The 22,542-nt window shown below is 36.5% G+C and overlaps 1 protein-coding gene across 1 annotated transcript; it reads right to left on the bottom strand.

The window, feature by feature from the left end:
* Positions 1-14,664: 14,664 nt before the first annotated feature.
* Positions 14,665-22,104, bottom strand: LOC108282867 (olfactory receptor 1440-like). The gene is made up of 2 exons (XM_017498890.1): positions 21,910-22,104; positions 14,665-17,619 (listed from the first exon to the last, which is right to left on the bottom strand). The coding sequence occupies exon 2, from the start codon at positions 17,597-17,599 to the stop codon at positions 16,646-16,648; it is 954 nt and encodes a 317-aa protein (XP_017354379.1). The 5' UTR covers positions 17,600-17,619; positions 21,910-22,104; the 3' UTR covers positions 14,665-16,645.
* Between the last annotated feature and the right edge of the window lie 438 nt (positions 22,105-22,542).

The following is a 22,542-nucleotide window of genomic DNA, read 5'->3' as shown; positions in this document are numbered from 1 at the left end:
TTATTCTGAGGTTGCCTTAGCATTATTCTCAACACAGTTCTCCAGGACATTCTAGTGAAAGACTAATTTATCAGTCATTAAATAAATACTCCTTGAGCATCTATTATTTGTCATTTGAAGAGTCTACAAGACAGAGTGAGCCCTCAGAGCCCTTGTTCCCTATCCAGCTGCCCTCCAAGCTAAGCTCTACAAAGATTGAGCATTAGGACCAACTCACTTCCCCTGCCCATCTGCCTTCAGGCTTCCAAATGACATCAGCCTGACGTAAAAAGTGCCTCTTACATTCTCCTTAAGCTGAAAATGGTTTAACATGAAGATCTTTGCACACGCAAGACTGGAAACACACATAGTGAAATTTCTCTTATGTCCTCATTTCTCAGTTTCCACATCTTCCCTGTCATATGACTTCCTTCTTGAGTAATTTGAACAAAAGAAGTGACTGAACTGTGTTCGGTCTCTGTAGGTTAACTACTGGCAGATTTCACATTTCTAAATTTATTTCATTACTGGGGAACGTAAAACCAATCTCACATTAAATCTTTTCCTCTTGTATCATGGGATATTCAGATGAACTTTGAGCTAAAGAAAGTAAAAATTGCTACCAGTTTTCTTTCTACCAGAAATAACCATGAATAAGTTAAGATGAAAACAAGCAATTTAAGTGAAGTGGTTCTTTCATCACAGAATTATGTAGAATTGAGAGTTTAGAGTCCTCTATTGAAATATTCCTATTGCCTCATCTATTTGCTGGCAATCTCAATACAAGATTAAGAGCAAAGCCTGGATTGTGAGACTATTCAGTCTCTAGACCTTGTTCTTGCTTGGCTAGTCACTCAAATATCTCAACTGTTAGAATGACAAATATGGATGGGAACTAGAGATTTCAGAATTGAAATATAGACAACATTCTAGCCCAGTAGGTCACTTGGCTCAAGTTCTGGCTTTTCCCTAAGACTTCATCTTCTCACCTGTGAAACACAAACAATAGGAGCTTCCTCTATAGAGTAGATGCAGTTGCTAAGAGGATTGCCTGCAATCCTCCATGTAAAGCTCTACAAGGTGCAGGCAGGAGCTCAGTATATATCAGGTCTCAGCTTTGCTGAGCTTGCTGTGCAGTCTTCAGGATGGGATTGGGGGAAAAAGCATGTTAGAGAATCTCATGAGCTTGACTTTCCCCCTGGTTACCCATTTGATAGTATGGGACATCATATTGACTCAGAGAGACCACCTGAATATTGTTTAGTAATATTGTAAATGAAGGCATGAATCTAAGGAAAACAATCTGGTTGCAATATCATCTGGATTGATGAGACAGGTAAATGAGAAGTGATTGGTTGTGGCCGGTGACAGGGGCTCATGCCTGCAATCCCAACGTGGTGCACCCCTGTAATCTCAGCTACTTGGGAGGCTGAGGCAGGGGAATCACTTGAACCTGGGAGGTGAAGGTTGCAGTGAGCCGAGATTGAGCCACTGCACTCCAGCCTGGGCAACAGAGAAAGACTCTGTCTCAAAAAAGAAAAAAAAAATAAAATAAAAGAAGTGATTGATTGGTTACTTTATCAAAAAATCCATTTTAGGACTTCTTTAGAATGCAGTTGACAAGTGTTTAAATGATCAGCTAGTAAATATTTTAGGCTTCTGTGGTAACTACTTAGCTCTGCCATTGTAGTACAAAATAGGTGATAAGAAAATGCATGTGCATGAATTTGTTCCAATAAATCTTTATACGAAAACAGGTCAGGGCTGGATTTGGGGAGGAACATGCATGAAACAGAAGGAAGTGAGCATTGTGTAAACCCACAGGACACTGCAGCTTCTTTCAAGGATTTGTGAAAGATGGTTGACCGCAACCTGTTGATGTTAGCAGCTCTTCAACTTGCATCCAGATGAGAAAAATATTCTCCATCCAAAACCCCCATCAGCTTCTCCTCTGCCAGGGCCAGTCTCCTAGTATGAAGCTAAACAAAATATACCCCTTCCTCGAGTTCCCAGCTCTGGACATCATGCATACATTCTTGGGTCTCTCATTAAGGCTAGATATTGGGAAAATGATTACTATGCCCAATGCAGTAGTTTGTAGTTGAATCATTTTTGTGAAAAAAAAAAACACCAAAAAAATAGAGGGGGGCACCAAGATGGCCGAGAGAAGCCAGTGCCAGAATGCAGCTCCCAGTGTGAATGAGACCCCGAGGGCTGGAGGACTTCACAGTTCCAAACGAGGTGCCAGGTTCTTTTCTGTAGGACTGATAGGGCACTGGAATTGGGCCCAGCAAAGGAGCTGCAGGGCAAGAGCTGCCCAGTGTGGCAAATGAAGATAGGAGAGGCACATCCCCACCTGAAACATGCAGCTGGCTCAGAGGGCCAGGGAACTTAACCACCTCAGTGCTCCGTTTTGGATCCTGTGCTTGCCTTATCCCTCCTGCAACCCACAGTTCATGAGGGCCCTGCCAGACAGTGGGGCGCCGTGGGTAGCTGATGCAAATCTGAGCAGCAGCTACCATCAGACTCAGCAAGTTGTTGCAGGGACCTGGGTGTTTGTACTAAGGCCAGTGGGACAGAGTGTCCCACAGAGGGAGGCAGAGTTTGAAAGCAGGGAAACAGACCATAAGGCCAGCAGGCCCCACACCCACAGAACTCAGACGGAAGCATTCGTTCAAGAGGTTGGCAGCAAATACACCAGCTTGACCCCAACCAGGAAGATCGAGCTGTGAGAGAGATGCCATTCGGAAGGCGGGGCCAATCTCACCTGCAAACAAACTCCAGGGAAGGACCACCCACCCAACAGCCTTACTGAACCTGAGAGAGCTCAGCATCGCCCTCTACAGGCCAAACAAAAATATAGCTCCAACCTCAATAGAAAAAAAAGTCCCCTCAGAGACGACTCCTGAAATCACCAACTTCAAAGATTAAAGGGAGCTAAGTCCACAAAGATGGGAAAAAAACAGCGAAAAAAGGATGAAACCACCAAAGAACAGAACACCTCTTCTCCTCCCAGGGATCACAACTCCTCACCATCAAGGGAACAAAAAAAAGAGAATGAATCTGACGAATTGACAGAAGCAGCCTTCAGAAGGTGGATAATAACAAACTTCTCTGAGTTAAAAGACCATGTTCTAACCCAATGCAAAGAAACTAAGAACATTGAAAAAAGTTTAGATGAAATGCTAACTAGAATAACCAGCTTAGAGAAGAACATAAATGACTTGATGGAGCTGGAAAATCATGGCACAAGAACTTTGCGAGGCATACACAAGTTTCAACAGCTGAATGGATCAAGCAGAATAAAGGATATCAGAAATAGAAGATCAAATTAATGAAATAAAATGAGAAGGCAAGATTAGAGAAAAAAAGTGAAAAGAAATAAACAAAGCTTTCCAGAACCATGGGATTATGTGAAAAAACCTAATCTATGCTTGATCGGTGTACATGAATGTGACAGGGAGAATGAATCCAAGCTGGAAAACACTCTTCAAGATATTATCCAAGAGAACTTTCCCAATCTAACAAGGCAGGCCAACATTCAAATCCAGGAAATAGAGAGAACACCACAAAGATATTCCTTAAGAAGAGCAACCCCAAGGCTCTCCTTAACACAGTTGTCAGATTCACCAGGGTTGAAATGAAGGAAAAAATGCTAAGGGCAACCAGAGAGAAAGGTTGAGTCACCCACAAAGGAAAGACCATCAGACACAGCAGATCTCTCTGCAGAAACCCTGCAAGATAGAAGGGAGTGTGGGCCAATATTCAACATCCTTAAAGAAAAGAACTTTCAACTCAGAATTTCATATCTGGCCAAACAAAGCTTCATAAGTGAAGAAGAAATAAAATCCTTTACAGACAAGCAATTGCTGAGAGATTTCGTCGCTACAAGACCTGCCTTACAGGAGGTACTGAAGGAAGTATTAAACAGGGAAAGGAATAACCAGTACCAGCCACTGCAAAAATGTACCAAATGGTAAAGGATATCAACACAATGAAGGAGCCACATAAATTAATGGACAAAACAACCAGCCAGCACCAAAATGGCAAGCTCAAATTCAAACATAAGAATATTAACATTTAATGTAAATGGCCTAAATGCCCCAATCAAAAGACACAGACTGGCAAAGTGGATAAAAAGTCAAGACCCATCAGTGTGCTGTATTCAGGAGACCCATCTCACATGCAAAGACTCACATAAACTCAAGATAAAGGGATGGAAGAAGATTTACCAAGCAAATTAAGAGAAAAAATAAAAACAACGCAGGAGTAGCAATCCTAGCCTCTGATAAAACAGACTTTAAGCCAGCAAAGGTCAAAAGAGAAAAAAAAGGGCATTGTATAATGGTGAAAGGATCAATCAACAAGAAGAACTATCCTAAATATTTATGCACCCAATGCAGAAGCACCCAGATACATAAAGCAAGCTCTTAAAGACCTACAAAGAGACTCCACTGACAATATTGGACAGATCAATGAGACGGAAAGTCAACAAGGATATCCAGGACTTGAATGCAGATTTGGACCAAGCGGCCCTAATAGACATTTGCAGGACACTCCACCCCAAATCCACAGAATGCACATTCTTCTCAGCACCACATTGCACTTACCTCAAAATTAACCACATAATTGGAAGTAAATCACTCCTCAGCAAGTGCAAAAGGACGGAAATCATAACAAACAGTCTCTCAGACAACAGCGCAATCAAATTAGAACTCAGGATTGAGAAAGGCACCCAAAACTGCACAATCACATGGAAACTGAACAGCTTGCTCCTGAATGGATAAACAATGAAATGAAGACAGAAATAAAAACATTCCTCGAAACCAACAAGAATGAAGACACAACGTACAAGATCCTATGGGACACATTTAAAGCAGTGTCTAGAGGAAATTTATAGCAATAAATGCCCATGTGAGAAACAAGGAAAGATCTAAAATGGATACCCTATTGTCAAAATTGAAAAAGCTAGAGGAGCCAGATAAAAAAAAAACACAAAAGCAAGCAGAAGGCAAGAAATAACTAAGATCAGAGCAGAACTAAAGGAGATAGAGACACAAAAAAACCCTTAAAAAAATCAGTAAATCCAGGAGCTTGTTTTTTGAAAAGATCAACAAAATAGACCACTAGCTAGACTAATAAAAAAGAAAATAGAGAAGAATCAAATAGATTCAATAAAAAATGATAAAGGGGGATCACCACCAATTCCTCAGAAATACAAACTACCATTAGAGATTACTACAACAACTCTATGCACATAAACCAGTAAATCTGGAAGAAATGGATAAATTCCTGGACACTTGCATACTCCCAAGACTAACCCAAGAAGAAGTTGAAACCCTGAATAGACCAATAACAAGGGGTGAAGTTGAAGCAGCAATTAATAGCCTACCAACCAAAATAAGTCCAGGTCCAGATGGATTCACAGCTGAATTCTACCATACATACAAAGAGGAGCTGGTACCACTCCTGTTGAAACTATTCCAAACAATACAAAAAGAGGGAATCCTGCCTAACTCTTTCTAGGAGACGAACATCATCCTGATAACAAAATCTGGCAGAGACATAACTAAAAAAGAAAACTACAGGCCAATATCCATGATGAACATTGATGCAAAAATATTCAATAAAATACTGGCAAACCGAATACAATAGCACATCGAAAAGCTTATCCACCACAGTCAAGTAGGCTTCATACCAGGGATGCAAGGCTGGCTCAGTATATGCAAATCTATAAATGTAATTCACCACATAAACAGAACCAAAGACAGAAACCACATGATTATCTCAATAGATGCTGAGAAGGCCTTGGACAAAATTCAACAGCACTTTATGCTAAAAACTCTCAATAAACTAGGTATCGATGGAATGTAACTCAAAACAATAAAAGTTTTTACAACAAACCCACAGCCAATATCATACTGAACGAGCAAAAATTAGGAGCATTCCCTTTAAAAACTGGGACTAGACAAGGATGCCTTCTCTCACCATTCCTATTCAATATAGTATTGAAAGTTCTAGCCAGAGCAATCAGGCAAGAAAAAGAAAGAAAGTGGATATAATTAGGAAAGGAGGAAATCAAATTGTCTCTATTTTCAGATGGCATGATTATATATTTAGAAGACCCCATTGTCTTAGCACAAAATCTCCTTAAGCTTATAAGGAACTTCAGCAAAGTCTCAGGATACAAAATCAATGTGCAAAAATCACAAGCATTTCTATACACCAATAACAGACAAACAGTGAGCCAAATCATAAGTGAACTCCCATTTACAATTGCTACAAACAGAATAAAATACCTAGGAATACAACTAACAAAGGAGATAAAAGATCTCTTCAAGGAGAACTATGAACCACTGATCAAGGAAGTAAGAGAGGACACAAACAGATGGAAAAGCATTCCATGCTCATGGTTAGGAAGAATCAATATTGTGAAAATGGCCATACTGCCCAAAGTAATTTATAGATTCAATGCTATCCCCATCAAGCTACCATTGACCTTCTTCACAGAACTGGAAAAAACCACTTTAAACTTCATATGGAACCAAAAGAGAGACTGCATAGCCAAGACAATCCTAAGCAAAAAGAACAAAGCTGGAGGAATCACGCTACCTGACTTCAAACTATACTACAAGGTAACAGTAATCAAAACAGCATGGTACTGGTACATGAACAGACATGTAGACCAAGGGAACAGAACAGAGGCCTTGGAAGCAATGCCACACATCTACAACCATCTGATCTTTGACAAACTGGACAAAAACAAGCAATGGGGAAAGGATTCCCTGTTTAATAAATGGTGTTGGGAAAATTGGCTAGCCATATGCAGGAAGCTAAAACTGGACCCCTTCCTTATGCCTCATACAAAAATTAACTCCAGATGGTTTAAAGATTTAAACATAAGAGCTAACACCATAAAAATCGTAGAAGAAAACCTAGGCAACGCCATTCAGGACATAGGCACAGGCAAGGACTTCATGACTAAAACACCAAAAGCAATGGCAACAAAAGCCAAAATAGACAAATGGGACCTAATTAAACTTAAGAGCTTCTGAAAAGCAAAAGAAACAATCACTAGAGTAAACTGGCAACCAACAGAGTGGAAGAAAATATTTGCAATCCACCCATCAGACAAAGGGCTAATATCCAGAATCCACAAAGAACTAAAGCTGATTTACAGGAAAAAAAAAAAAATACTCATTCAAAAGTGGGCAAAGGATATGAACAGACACTTTTAAAAGAAGACAAATATGCAGCCACAAACAGATGAAACAATGGTCATCATCACTGGTCATCAGAGAAATGCAAATCAAAACCACATTGAGATACCATCTCATGCCAGTCAGAATGGCGATCATTAAAAACTTGCAGACAACAGATGCTGGAGAGGATGTGGAGAAAAAGGAACACTTTTAAACTGTTGGTGGGAGTGTAAATTATTTCAACCATTGTGGAAGACAGTGTGGCAATCCCTCAAGGATCTAGAAATAGAAATTCCATTTGATCCAGCAATCCCATTAGTGGATATATACCCAAAGGATTATAAATCATTCTGTCACAAAGACACATGCACTTATATGTTCATTGTGGCACTGTTTACGATAGCAAAGACCTGGAACCAACCCAAAAGCCCATCGATGATACACTGGACAAAAAAACTGTGACATATATACACCATGGATTACTATGCAGCCATAAAAAACGATGAGTTCGTGTCCTTTGTAGAGACATGGATGAACCTTGAAACCATAATTCTCAGCAAACTGACACAAGAACAGAAAACCAATCAAGGCATGTTTTCACCCATAGGCAGGTGTTATCCCTCCCCATCCCCCCCACTATGTCTCCCCTCCTCTCCCCTCCACACCCCCCTCACCTACCCCAGTGAGTATTGTTCCCTTCCCTGTGGCCACATGTTCTCATTGAAGGAAATAATGCTAAAGACAGCCAGAGAGAAAGTTGGGTTACCACAAAGGGAAGCCCATCAGACTCACAGCAGATTTCCCAGCAGAAACTCTATAAGGCAGAAGAGAGTGGGGGCCAGTATTCAACATCCTTAAAGAAAAGAACTTTCAACCCAGAATTTCATATCAAGCCAAATTATGCTTTATAAGTGAAGGAGTTCATTAGTTTTTTTGTTCATTCATGGCCTGATGATATCCAAATTCCTTATCCTGATCCTCAAGGCTGTCACCACCCAGTGATACTTAGTGAACATGACATGGAATTCAAAGGGGGAAAATATGAACAGAGTGCCATTGATTCGGCAAGAAGGAAAGAAAGTGTGGTCTTCCCAGCACAATTTCAACAGATTGGTAAGAGTAGAACTCATCAGTCGCACATAGGTATAGCTGGAATGGGGCTCAGAAGGGATTAGAGCAAGGCCAAGTATTGAAGGAAGTTATTCCTCTTTAGCAGTGAAAGGAGAGAAGAAAATGGAAAAGTAGGAACAGTAACTGGCAATGTCAAGCAAAGGAAACCTCAAAATTGGGGAAACTGGATGAGGTTTTGAGACTGAAACAAACACTTCAGTGTTTTTCAGAAAGGGATACTCTGAGACAGTGGTTTTCTGCCTTTGCTGCTCACAATATCACAGCCAGTCATTGGTAGGACCAGAATTTAACTGATGCCTCCAGTCACAGGAAAAGACAGCTGCATGAGAACACAGGCAAGTGGTAATGGAAAAAACAAAGAACCCAGAATCAGGATGAGAGGGGCTTAAAGAGGGACACAGTGGCACAGAGGACAAAGCTGTAGAATTTTATACCTTTGCTTAAAGCAGATCTTGTCTGTCTTTGTAAGTAGCTGTTTTCACTCATTGAAAATAATGTAAACATTGTTTATTTTACTGTATTCATGGTAAATAGAAGATGGTATTCTCTGAAATCTGTTCTTAGTCTTCAAGTAGACTTATAAATCAGCATGGTAAAACCTAGAAAATAGTTGCCTAACCACATCTGTAGGGTATGTGTAGCCTTCCACACATGGCGTCTGCTTTCTATTCTTTAAAGAGACTGATTCTTTGATTTTGCTTGGAGTGGTGGGAGGGGTAGACACTTTTCTGGGAAGCCACAATTCTGTGGTATCCCCTGCTGAGAGAACCCACCCTGAGCCTTTCTTTAAAAAGTTTTCTGAGACCAGGAACGCGAGCAAGCATTGAGTCATTGGGAATCATGCATCCAATTAACTCTTGTTTCATTGCGACATCAAGTTATCTCTTAAAATAGACCTGGAAGTAGCTCTACATATTATCCAGAGGTGATGTGACTTGGGAAAAATATAACCACCTGAAGTTGCTTGATCTCAAAAGTGGCATTGTTGGCAGGGCTCAATTTCAAGGAACAGAGGCAGTTATGACTGGAGCCAGGCGTTAGGTTGATGCATGTTCACTGGAAAGGGCTGCCCAGCTGCTTCCCAGATGGAGGGAAAGACCTCATCTATGGGAGGCCATAAAAAGCCAGACAGGTAGTGGACACTTCAGTTTATGTGGATGTTGATTGTTTGGGGAAGGGAAGAGGGGCAAAGAGGAGGAAGAGCTATAGGTCATGATGTATCTGTTTATTTTACTGAATCATTAATTAGTGCTGAAAATCTAAAATTAGTCTTGAAATTTTCTCTGCCAGATGAGGCAGGAAGACAGAGAAAACAAAAACCAGGTTCTCTATGTGCACTGCCTACATTATATTTTTGACCCAGGTCTCAAGACATTACTCCTCTTCGGTTGCTCGCTAATGGGTTTCAGACAATCAATTTAAAAGCAGCCACATCTGGCTGGGAATGTCAAAGAATGCCTTTCTACTCATTTATTAATAGGAGATGTTTATTTCTACTATCCTGGATTTTTTGGATAGAGATTTGTTAATCATTTCACAGTCATTTTGTTATGAGATGAAACTGATTATCTGAAAAATGATAAAATAATCTTGGTAAAATTCACTTTATCACAATTGTCAATTTCCTCTCTGTCTTCAGAGCAAAAATAGTTTTATAAAGTTGGTGGTCTTCAGCTTAAAAAAATGAAATATTGCTTAAGGATCTTACAGAACAATTAGACTATTTAATATTTTAAACTACTTTAAATTTGTTTTAATTCTACACATTATATATGGCACTCTTAGCTGTAAGATATTTTCTTTTCAAATAGGTTGCAAATATTTTATGCCATTCAAGAGGTTGTCTCTTTACTTTATGGATTGTTTACTTTTCTGTGCAGAAGGTTTCCAGCTTAAACTTATTGCATTTGTCCATTTTTGCCTTGGTTGCCTATGCTCTTGAGGTCATACTAAAAAAGTCTTTGTCTAGACCAGTCCTAAAGCACCTTTTCAATATTTTCTTCTAGCAGTTTTATAGTTTCAGATTTTGTATTTAAGTCTTTAATCCATTTTTATTTGATTTTTGTATATGGTAAGAGAGGGGTCTAGTTTCATTATTCTGCATATAGATATCTAGTTTTCCCAGCATCATTTGTTGAGGAGACTGTTCTTTCCCCAATGCATGTTCTTGGCAGCTTTGTCAAAAATAATTTTACAGTAAATGTGTGCATATATTTCTGGGTTTTCTGTTCTGTTCCATTGGTCTATATGTTTATTGTTATGCCAGTGCCATGCTGTTTGGGTACTATAGCTTTCAGTCAGTTAATGTGATGCCTCCAACTTTGTTTTTCTTGATTTGGGTCACTTTGGCTATTCTGGGTATTTTGTGAATCCATATAAATTTTAGTATCTTTTTTTCTATTTATGTGAAGAATGTTATTGGTAATTTGATAGGGTGCATTGAATCCAATGCAATCAATATGGTTAAAATGTCAATACTACCCAAGATAGTTTTGGGTATTAATGACATTTTAACAATATTGATTCTTCCAATCCATGAACATAGGATATCTTTCCATTATTTGAGTCCTCCTTCAATTTTTTTCATCAGTGTTTTATATTTTTTATTGTGGAGATCTTTCATTTCTTCAGTTATTTCCAAGTATTTTATTTTATTCATAGCTATTATAAATCCAAGAATCTTCAGACTGCTGAATATTAGCCTATGAAAATGCTACTAATTTTTGTAGGTTGATTTTGTATTCTTCAATTTTACTAAATTTATCAGTTCTAATAGTTTTTGGTAGAGTCTTTATCAGTTTTAATAGTTAGAGGTTTTTCTAAATATAAGATTATATATCTACAAACAGGAATAATTTGACTTCTTTGTTTCCAATGTTTATGCCTTACATTTCTCTATGTTGAATAAAAGTGGTGAAAGTAGGCATTCTCTTCTTGTTCCACATCTTAGAGGAAAGGCTTTTATTTTTTTCTTATTTGATATGATAGTAACTATGGGTTTGTTGTATGTGGACTTTAATATGTTGAAGTATGTTCCTTCTATATCCAGTTTGTTGAGAATTTTTATTTTGAAGGAATGGTGAATTTTATGGAATAATTTTTTACTGTCTATTGGAATGATCATATGTTTTTTGTCCTTCATTTGACTGACGTAATATATCACATTTAGTGAATTGAATATGTTAACCCTTACTTGTATCTGTGGGATGAATCCTCTTGATCATGATAAAGTATCTTTTTAATGTGTTGTTGAATTTGGTTTGCTAGTATTTTGTTGATAATTTTTTAATCTATGTTCATCAGTGATATTGGCCTCGAGATTTTCTGGGTGTGTGTGTGTTGTGTCTTTGCCTTGTTTTGGATTATGCTAGTCTTATAGAATGAGTTTGGAAGTATTCCCTTGTATTTGATTTTTTTTTTTTTTTGGAATAGTTTGGGTAGGATTGGTATTACTTCTTTTTTTAATGTTTGGTGAAATTTAACAATGAATAGAAGCTACTCAACTCCATCCTCTTCTACGAACAAAGCAAAGAAAATGTGAGCCATCAGGTCCTGGTCTTTTCTTTGATGGGAGACTTTTTATTACTCCTTCTATCTCATTATTTGTTATTGGTCTATTGAGGTTCTTTGTTCTTCGTGATCCATCTTGGTAGGTTGTATGAGTCTATAAATTGATCCATTTCTTCTAGGTTTTCCAATTTACTGGCACATAGTTGCTGATAATAGTCTCTAATGCTCCTTTAATTTCTGTGCTATCATTCATAGTACCTCTTTTTTTATCTCTGATTTTACTTGTGTCTTCTCACTTTTTTCTAAGCTAGTCTAGGTAAAGTTTTGTCAACTTGATTTATCTTTTAAAACACAAATTTTTATTTTATATTTTGTACTGTTTTCTTATCTCAATTATTTATTATTTATTTCTCCTCTGATCTTTATTATTTATTTTCTTCTATTAGTTTCGAGTTTATTTTGCTCTTGCTTTTCTAGTTCCTTAAGATATATTGCTATATTATTTATTCAAAGCCTTTTACTATTTTGATGTAGATGTTTCTTGATATAAACTTCTCTCAGTACTATTTTTGCTAAGTTATATAGGTTTTGTGTGTTGTGTTTCCATTTTCATTATTTTAATACATTTTTAAATTTACTTCTTTATTGACTCAATGGTCATTCAGAAGGTTGTTTTATTTCTGTGCATTTTATAGTTTTCAAAATTTCTCTTATTGATTTCTATTTTTATTTCTTTGTGGTCAAAAAAGATACCCGATGCTATTTCAATATTGTTGAATTTTTTGAGACTTATTTTGTGGCCTAATATATTGTCTATACTGAAGAATATTTCATGTCCCCTTAAGAAGAATGTGTATTCTGAAGGTGTTGGCTAAAAGGTTTCCTAAATGTCTATTCAGTCAATTTGGTCTATAGTGAAGATTTCGTCTGATTTTTCTTTCTTTATTTTTAGTCTAGATAATCTGTACGATGGTGAAAGTGGAATGCTTAACTCCCAACTATTACTGCACTGGGATCTGTTTCTCTAGTTAGCTCTAATAATATTTGCTTTAGATATTTGAGTTCTTTAACATTGGGTACATATATATTTACAATTGTTATGTCCTTTTGCCGAACTGACCCCTCTATCAATATATAGTAACCTTCTTTGCCTTTTTTTACAGGTTTTGTCTTAAAATTTATTTTATCTGATGTAAGTATAGTACTCCTGCTCTTTTTTGTTTTTCATTTGCATAAACTATCTTTTTCCATCCCTTCATTTTCAGTCTATAAGTGTCTTTATAAAAGAAGTGAGTTTCTTGTAGAAAGCATATCTTGTAAAACAAGTCAGATCTTTTTATAGTGGACATAGTGATCATGTCCTTAGAGAAAAACAGGTATACTGATTCCTTGTGTAGCAGGAGCTAACCCTGCTCAAGCATCCTTTGCATAAGTATAGCCATTCATTGGCCTACTTCCCTGGATGTGGCTAAACTTAGAAAACTTAGGGACCTGTTGAAAGCTCCACTATTACTTCACTTTCTACCTTCATGTTCCAAAAATAAAGTATTAGAACACTTATGCAAAATGTTATATAGGAATATATAATACAATTTTCCAAATTTTATTTATTTATTTTTTTAATTTTACTTTAAGTTCTGGGGTACATGTGCAGATCTTGCAGGATTGTTATATAGGTATACACATACCATGGTCGTTTGCTGTCTCCATCCCCTGTCACCTACATTAGGTATTTCTCCTAATGTTATCCTTCCCCAATCTCCCTACCCCCTGCTATCCTTCCTCTAGCCCACCAACCCCCAACAGACCCCAGTGTGTGATGGTCCCCTCTCTGTGTTCATGTGTTCTTATTGTTCAACACCCATTTATGAGAGAGAACATATGGTGTTTGGTTTTCTGTTCTTGTGTCAGTCTGCTGAGAATAATGGTTTCCAGATTCATGCATGTCCCTGCAAAGGACATGAACTCATCGTTTTTTATGGCTGCATAGTATTCTATGGTGTATATGTGCCACATTTTCATTATCCATTCCATCTTTGATGGCCATTTGGGTTGGTTCCAACTCTTTGCTATTGTAAACAGTGCCACAATCATTAGAGTGAACCAGCAACCAACAGAATGGGAAAAATTTTTTACAAGCTACCCATCTGACAAAGACTAATATCCATAATCTACAAAGAACTAAAACACATATACAAGAAAAAAACAACCCCATCCAAAAGTGAACAGAAGATATGAACAGACACTTTTCAAAAGAAGACATTTATGTGGCCAACAAACATATGAAAAAATGCTCATCATCACTGGTCATTAGAGAAATGCAAATCAAAACCACATTGAAATACCATCTCATGCCAGTTAGAATGGTGAGCATTAAAAAATCTGGAGACAACAGATGCTGGAGAGGATGTGGAGAAATAGGAACACTTTTACACTGTTGGTGAGAGTGTAAATTAGTTCAACGATTGTGGAAGACACTTGACAATTCCTCAAGGATCTAGAAATAGAAATATCATTTGACTCAGCAATCATATTACTGGGTATATGTCCAAATTTTAAATATAAATTAATTGAGATATATAGTGATAAACAGAACTGCCAATTAACAATCAGTGCTGAGTCAGGAGTGTTTGGTTTACTAAACACTTCCAGAGTCCTAGAAGCTACTAAACCACATCCTTTTCTACTAACACAGCAAGGAAAATGCAGCTTCTTAGAACACAGAATTTACTATTCCATATCCCAGAGCCTTTCATTCCCAGCCATGGTGATAAGCTTCTGCAGCTGCTTAGAGACTGATCAAATATTATAGAACATAATTAAATATGCAGACAATTTTCCCTAGTATATCACATAAAGTATATTATTTCTTTAAAAGCATCACCAATATAAAAATGTCAATCACAAGTAGTTACAAAAAGAGAAATATATGATATTGTCCAAGAATTTGTCTTTAATTTATGAGCCTCTGTTCTGACCAGTTAATCTCTGAATCTTTGTTGTTTATAAGAAATTTCTGCACAGGGATATGTATCCTATACATCTATATCCTACAGATGTTTTGAATATCAGAATAAAAAGAATTCTGGCCTTCTGTAGAGATAGGGCTTTCTGACTTAAAGCCTACATTATTCTTTTCTGAAGATTATGTTTTTCGTAATTAAGGAGATTTTGAATTTTATATAATAAAGCATTTCTGCTGGTTGTGATATCAACTCCAAGCAGTATTTGTCTTCAGAGATTCTAATAATCAGTGACCACAAAAGCATTAAACATCCAACCAAGTGAATGAATGGCACTTATGGAGTTACTTCTCTTTCAACCTCAGTATAGTCATCAGTTAATACACTTTGTTTTAAACTGAAGCCAAGGGAAGTCTGAATGGAGTCACTAACAAGAGTTAGTTTTAAACAAAACAAAAACAAAAAAAAAAAACTTTACATGAAATCTAGGCGTGGAACTCTATCTCAAACTTCTCTTGACAAAATCCTATTGGATAACTGTAAATCCGTTGTCTTACAAAATAACTTTCCCTTTCACCTCCAAGCTCCCTGAAATTGAATTCTACCCCCAGAGACAGGAAGTATTAGAAGCAGAACCTCTCACATTGCAGTACCTACTGTTATCTAAAAGGTTTGTTGTAAGTTTTTACCAACTGAACACTCATGAGGATTGAAAATTTTTCCTTCTGAACACAGAGAGAGGTCGGAGAATATACAAAATGCCTTTTACTGGAAATAATCTCTTGAAAATTTCAATGATTTCAGGCCTGAGATAATGGAAGTCAGAATCCTACCAGAAGATAAATAACAAAAGTGTGCTTTCTGCCCCATATTCCTTTCCTTGTTTGGTATTTTAAATCTCAATTCTCTAATATTCCTCTGTACCTTGTAGTAAGTTATAAGGGCAACAGCCAAAGACTTTCTTGTGGTTCCAGTGGTTTAGTCCTTTATAGATAATTTTACTAACCACTTCCTATTTGTTAATTATTGGAAAAACAACTTTCTAATAAGGACTTGGCCTATTAGATGAAACAAAAATGTTAACAGTAAGACAGTTGGAAATGCCAAAATCAGGGACTAGGTTACCTCACCAACAGGGGGCCATTTCTGATTCTCTTTTCTGGTTACATGGTAGAGATAAGATGGAAAAACAAAGAAACTATAGTAATAACATACAAGGAGTTATCTAGGAATGCCTAGCTAGCTAACTAGTCAACCAAATCTTAACTATAGCAGACATGTTAAGCATTCCTATTACAACAAATTTCTATCTGTGTGACTTTAGCAAGACTTTTACCTGATATGAATATTTGGCTTTGGACAAATCCATAAATGAAGAAATTAATCCAAAATTTCCAGAGGTGAAAGAATAGGTTAAATGTGAGTTTAAACTTAATTGGGAAATTATTTTTAAAAAGATTTGTCTGTATTAATAGTAATCCGTTTTCTACCTAAAATAAGATGTATGAGAAGGCTTGCTAGTCTCTTGGAAGCCTTGATCAGTACTAGCATCTCTGGTTCTTGAGGTAGTGCCATGTTAGATAGAAATGGAATATTCAAGGTGAACTGTCCCACTGCCACAACTAGCTACAAAAAAATACCTGTGGTTTTCCTGGCCTATCAATTTATTAGATTACAACTGATAAAGAATTGATATTAAATTTGAAGATACTTTTCATGCATTTACGTGATTTTGTGCCAGCCCTGGGTTTACATAAGAAGTGCATACCAATTGCAATTATGCCCACATTTAGGAGAGTTGAAAATAAATGTTTAGTTGTTGTTCTTCCTACACTATTTATACATCTGAAATAAATTTCATTATTTCATTCCATAACACCAGGGGGAGATTCTCTTCTTCCATCTGTTTAGGGCATCTTTGATTTCCTTATTCCTCAGGCTGTAGATCACTGGATTTAACATGGGAATTACGACTGTGTATAAGACTGATGCCAACTTGTTTTGGCTCAGGGAATCACCAGCATTAGGATACATATAAACAAAGATACCTGAGCCAAAGAAAAGGATCACTGCTGTCAGGTGAGAAGCACAAGTGTTGAAAGCTTTGGCTCTGCCTTCAGCGGAGGTGATCTTCAGAATGGTGGCAATGATATAACCATAAGATATCATGATAACTAAGGCAGATGTAAGTCCAAAAATCACTGTGAGAACAGAGATCATGACTTGAAAGAAAAAGGTGTCAGAACAGGATAGAATCAGAAGTTGGGGCAGATCACAGAAGAAATGGTGGATGACATTTGGCCCACAGAAGTGAAGCTGAAGCAAAGCACAGAGTTGGATAAATGAACCAAAGAATCCAGTTATACAAGATCCTGCCACCATCTGCATGCAGAGGGTAGGCGACATGATGGTCTGGTAGAGAAGAGGATCACAAACGGCAGCATATCGATCATAAGCCATGGCTGCCAGAAGACAGCACTCAGTTAGACCTAGGCTAGAGAAGAAGAAGTACTGCATACTGCACCCCATAAAGGAGATGAATTTATATTTCTTGAAGAAGTCTGAGAGCATCTTGGGGGCTATAGTGGAAACATAGCAGATGTCCAGAAATGACAGGTTACTAAGGAAAAAGTACATAGGTGTATGCAGATGGGAGTCCATCCTGATAAGGATGATGAGGCTCATGTTCCAGGATACTGTCAGGAGGTAGATCCCTAGGAATATTGAAAAGAAGATAATAGTGAGCTTTGGAAATTCAGAGAATCCCAAGAGAATGAACTTCGTAATTGTTGTACCGTTCCTTTCCTCAGTCATTGCATTGGTGATTCTAGAATCTGTAGGAAAAAAGAACATAAACCTCTAAGTCAATTGTTATCCCAATTTCTATTGAAATAAACTAACTTGTATCCATACTGAATACCAAACCAAGTGAAGTACTGATCCAAGTTAGAGGAAGTAACCCTGATTAACTTTGCCCCTTAGGAACCACAATGGTTTTGGTGCATCAGTTTTTACACATGTAAAAGAGGATAATTACACCTTTCATTGGCTCTTATGAGAACAAAAGAAAGTATAAAAACATTTGTAAGGGACATTTTAAAAGACACTTTGAAAATTTTTGCATATTGCTAATGGAATTATAATCCCTGTATATAATTCAGTGACTAAGAGCACTGCTGTTTGTGGATTGTGGTTCTGCTACCTACAAACTGTGTATCTTTGTGCCTGTTATTTCATCTGTAAAATAGGGATAGTAAACCTATCTCAGGTGTTAACTGAGGTTATGTGTAATGCACATAGCAAGAATTGTATAAAAGTGATGTCATTAGGGGATATCTTGCTAGTATAATTTTGAAGGACTCTTTTGGTTTGTGAAAAACTTAAATTTAAATGTTTAATGAATCATATAGAGAACATTCTCTGACTACAGTGCTGTTAAATTAGAAATCAATAGCAAACTGATAATTAGAGAAATATCATAATTGAAAACTAATTGCATATTTTGAAACTATTTGTGAATATTATTAATATTTAAATTATGTTACATCTAATGAATAATTTTGGAAATGCAAATTAAAACAGTGGGTACAATTTCACACTTTCCATTTTGACAAAAATTAAGAAGTGGGGCAATATCAAGCATTGACTAGAACATAAAATGAATGGAATCTTCATCCCCTGTTAATGGGAGTGCAAACTGCTATGATTGCTTTGGAAAGCGGTTCAGTAATATTTAATAAGGAAGAATATGTAAACACAATATAATCCTCAAATTCTAGTACTAAGTGAATTCTCTAGAAAACAAAGTCCTCTATAAAACAAAAACTCAAATAATAAATACAAGGGCTAGTAGAGAGTTGAGTCCAAGTATGGTACTTATTTCGAGGCCATTGAAATCCTTTCAAAAGTGGTCTAAATGGTCAAAATTCTGCATGGGTAAAAAAAATCCATTCAAAGGCAAGATAGACTAGTGGAGTTTAATGTAACTGAGTATGCTAAGTTCATTGATATGGTCTTCAATTTTACAATTAACCTTTAAGAAACTACCACCTGTGGAGTTTTGGCATAGTATTAAATAAGTTGTTACACAACTCTCTGAAAAGATTGTTAAAATACTCCTTCCTGGGGTCTCCTCTTTCAGCTTTGGAGCCACCCCTCCCTCTTGTCTCTGTACGGGGGAGCTTCTTCCTTTTGCTTTCTCTCTTCTTGCCTATTTAACTCTCCGCTTTTTAAAACCAAAAAATAAAAATAAAAAAATAAAATACTCCTTCTTTTTCCAATTACATATCTACATGAGGCCAGATTTCCTCATCTGTCTCAACCAAAACCATATATTGCAACAGATTAAAAGAGAAACAAATATAAGAAGTCAATTGCCTTCTATGAAGCAGACATTTATGACATTTTCAAAACTGGAGAACAATGCGACTCCTCACAAGCTATTTTTGTTTTAGAAATTATAATTACTGATTTTTATAGATTATGTCATTAAAATATTTTACTCACATTAACCCATTTATGCCTGAGGTTACAATTTTTTGGATTTGAAAAACCTTGAACAGCAGGATAAAAATAACCCACAGGCTTAGAATTCCAATAATGGAACACTAGGCATAATTATATAATGAGTGAAGAAAATAAGCAGAACAGAACCAGTGAGAGATAAGTGGCTTAAATCTGTCAATATTGTTTGTTAAAGAAAATGAAAGCATAGATTAACAAAGATACCCATGGCTTCATAATAAGCAATTGAAACTTCTTTTGTAGTCAGTGTACTGCCATGCCTTCTCCTACAGCTTCCTTTCACAAGTAACTACTGGAGGAAGATCTCACTTTATTCAGTGCATGAAAAAGTGCCAGTATATGATACAAATATATTGCAAGAAAAAGTAGATAAAATAAGAAAAATAAGTGGCAAATGAAGAAAATATATCAGGAAACTGTTGCCCAAGCCAGATGAAAATTCTGATCAAATATTGTGAAATCAAGGTACTTCATGAAAACAAAAGTTCTCTATAAAATAAAAACTCACAAAACAGATACAAGGACTAATAGAGAGTTACAGTTCTTTAAGATAAAATAGCTTGAATTAAGGTGAGAAAAATATCTCAAATTATATGCGCATCACTCCTCGTCCTGATGACTTCTGCTGAACCATCCTCAGGGATAGGAGATACAAACATCCTGAAGCAATAATATTCTCTTGAGATTTCGTGATGTTGCTTTCAGTGAAATGGATTTAATTTAGGCCTTTTATGTAGCACGTGGTGTCATCATGATTTGCAATATTCATCGTAAAAGGTTAGAAACTAATACCTGATGTAAATTTATTAAATTAGTAAAGGAAAATATGTCCTATCTGTAATAGTTATTATCTCTCTAGTACTGTTTGCAAGTAATAAAAAAGGAAAAAAAGGAGGGAAAGAAGGGAAGGAAGAAAGGAAAGAAGGGAGGAAGGAAAGAAAGAAGGGGAAAGAAGGAAGAAAGGGAGGGAAAAGAAAGGGGAAGAAAATGAGGGAAGGGAGAAAGGAAGAAAAAAGGGGAAGAAAGAAAAAAAGGAAAGAAGTCCACATTTAGAAAATTTAAGGAAAAAAGCAACCCACTTACAAAGGCAGGGCATGCATGTTCAACTATAAGGAAGATTTAATTCATTGATTCTTGAAGTTCTTTATACTTCATGATTTGGGGTGAGGAGAACTTTTTCATGTTCATATTGTAACTTTTAAGTCTTAACATTTAAATGATTTTAACCAGAACTTAGAATCTCCAAAATGTGAAATAAATGTTGATTCTTATTAAAACCCTTATAAAATAAGGTATCGTAACTTTATCCTAAAAATGTTTGCATACCAATGGGTTTTGAATATCAAAAAGATAAATCAACTATAATTTTTAGAGTATATCATCAATAATAATATTATATAACACTTATTCAGCACTTACTGTCCTAGCTATTCTTCTAATATATGTATTTCATCTTCACAACAACATCATTTTAACATAAAGTACAGGAAGTTAGGGAACTTTCCCGTGATCTCAATACTAATAAATGATACAGCTGGGAACTCTCTCAGACTGACACCAGGATCCAGCATTAAAAATTTATACTCTACTACCAATTTACATACAGTTTGTATCTCTTTCATCTTTATTTTCCTAGTCACTATTAGCATTGCACCATTTAATTAAATTAGTGAACAAGTTTTTAGAACTTTGAAGATTCATTTTAAATTATACATAAAATAAAAGTAGGTGGAGTCTAAAGGTCACACTGGCCAACCTTAAATTGAAGCTAAAGTAAATCACTCCCTGCATCAACTATTGCAATGATTAATATCCCCTGGGCATGCAAAGATGGCCATAAATGATCATTTTTAATATTTTATAAAGTTATTAAAATTATATATACAAAATAATGCCATCAACTTTCTTTAGAGTAAAATACATTAACTCCCTCTGGCTACTCTATTTTAGACTCAGCAAAAGTTTTAATTACCTCTGATAAATAAACTAGGGTTAAATTACTGAAAAACAGAGTGTATTTGGTGTCACCGTTAATCAATTTTGTGATTTGGGGCAAAGTAATTCACTTCTGTGTACCTTCATTTCTTCATCTCTACAGGAAGAATCATCACTTCATAGTCTTTTGTGAGGACTTAACTATGATGTGTAAAGTAACAATGAGGCTATCAAAAATGGGAGTTGTTATGTTAATAATGTATAATAATAACTATATCCTAAAGATCATTTGCTAACTAAAACACATTTTTAGAGGGAAAGTGGGATTATGTGGTGGTGACAATATTAGGTTCCATGGTCCACATGGTAAGCTATCAGGAAAATTCCATACCCCCCATTTCACTTTATTCACTGGCTAGTGTTTGAAATACTGTGAGATCTTTTTTTAGCTCCAATACCTTGGTTTCTGTAAAATTAATATTATTCTATGAGAGTGGGGAAGAGGGATCATAAGTTTTCAAAAAACAAACAAAAATAGATGTTGAGCCTGGATGCACGAGGTCTTTATCAAGTGCATTAAGAGAGCAGGGTTACAGGAGAAAGAAGAAAGAAGGAAAGGGTTTCAAGCATGAAAGCCAAGTCGCCCCCATTCTGGTTTCACCCACCCAAATATTCATGCTGGTGTTTGGCTCCTGACAGGTGTGTCTTGGTGAAATTCTTGGAGGTACTTCTGCCACGCTGCTTTCTACTGGAGTGTGCTCTTGTCCTCAGATGAGGGTCTTTTTCTTTCAGAAATCAGAGTCCACAAACATAATACAAGTGTTCAGCTTCCCCTAGGCTCTGTGCTTTTGGCCATGGCTCCTAATGGCCATTACTGGAAGAAAGGTGTTTACAACTAAACATTCTCTTAAATGTTTCCTTTGGGTGTGGGGAGAGAAGAGGCAATTAACAGAAGGCACCATTAATTATTCTTTCGAGTAAGGAGAAACACTAGAGAAAACAACTAGATAAATATTCCCAGTTTATTTCATTTCTTTACACTACAGTGTGTCCCTCATCACCTAATTGAATCAAGTTCTAATCTATCTTTTCATGCTTTTAGAATCATGACATCTGGGAGGGACTTTCAAGGTGGGCTGATCATTACATTTTTTAACTAAACTGGACAATTTTGAGTATGAAAAAGGGAATTATTAATAATCATGTCAGGACAACAAGCATAAACAAAGATTGTTTTAGGCAGATGAGGTTGTATGGTTCCCAACCTTTTAAGTCAAAATTGGCCATTTATTGTGTAT

This window comes from Cebus imitator, unplaced genomic scaffold (assembly GCF_001604975.1).
Source record: "Cebus imitator isolate Cc_AM_T3 unplaced genomic scaffold, Cebus_imitator-1.0 Scaffold253, whole genome shotgun sequence".
In the NCBI taxonomy this organism is placed as follows: domain Eukaryota; kingdom Metazoa; phylum Chordata; class Mammalia; order Primates; family Cebidae; genus Cebus; species Cebus imitator.
The sequence above is the reverse complement of the archived record's forward strand: the minus strand, read 5'-3'. Positions and strand labels throughout refer to the sequence as shown.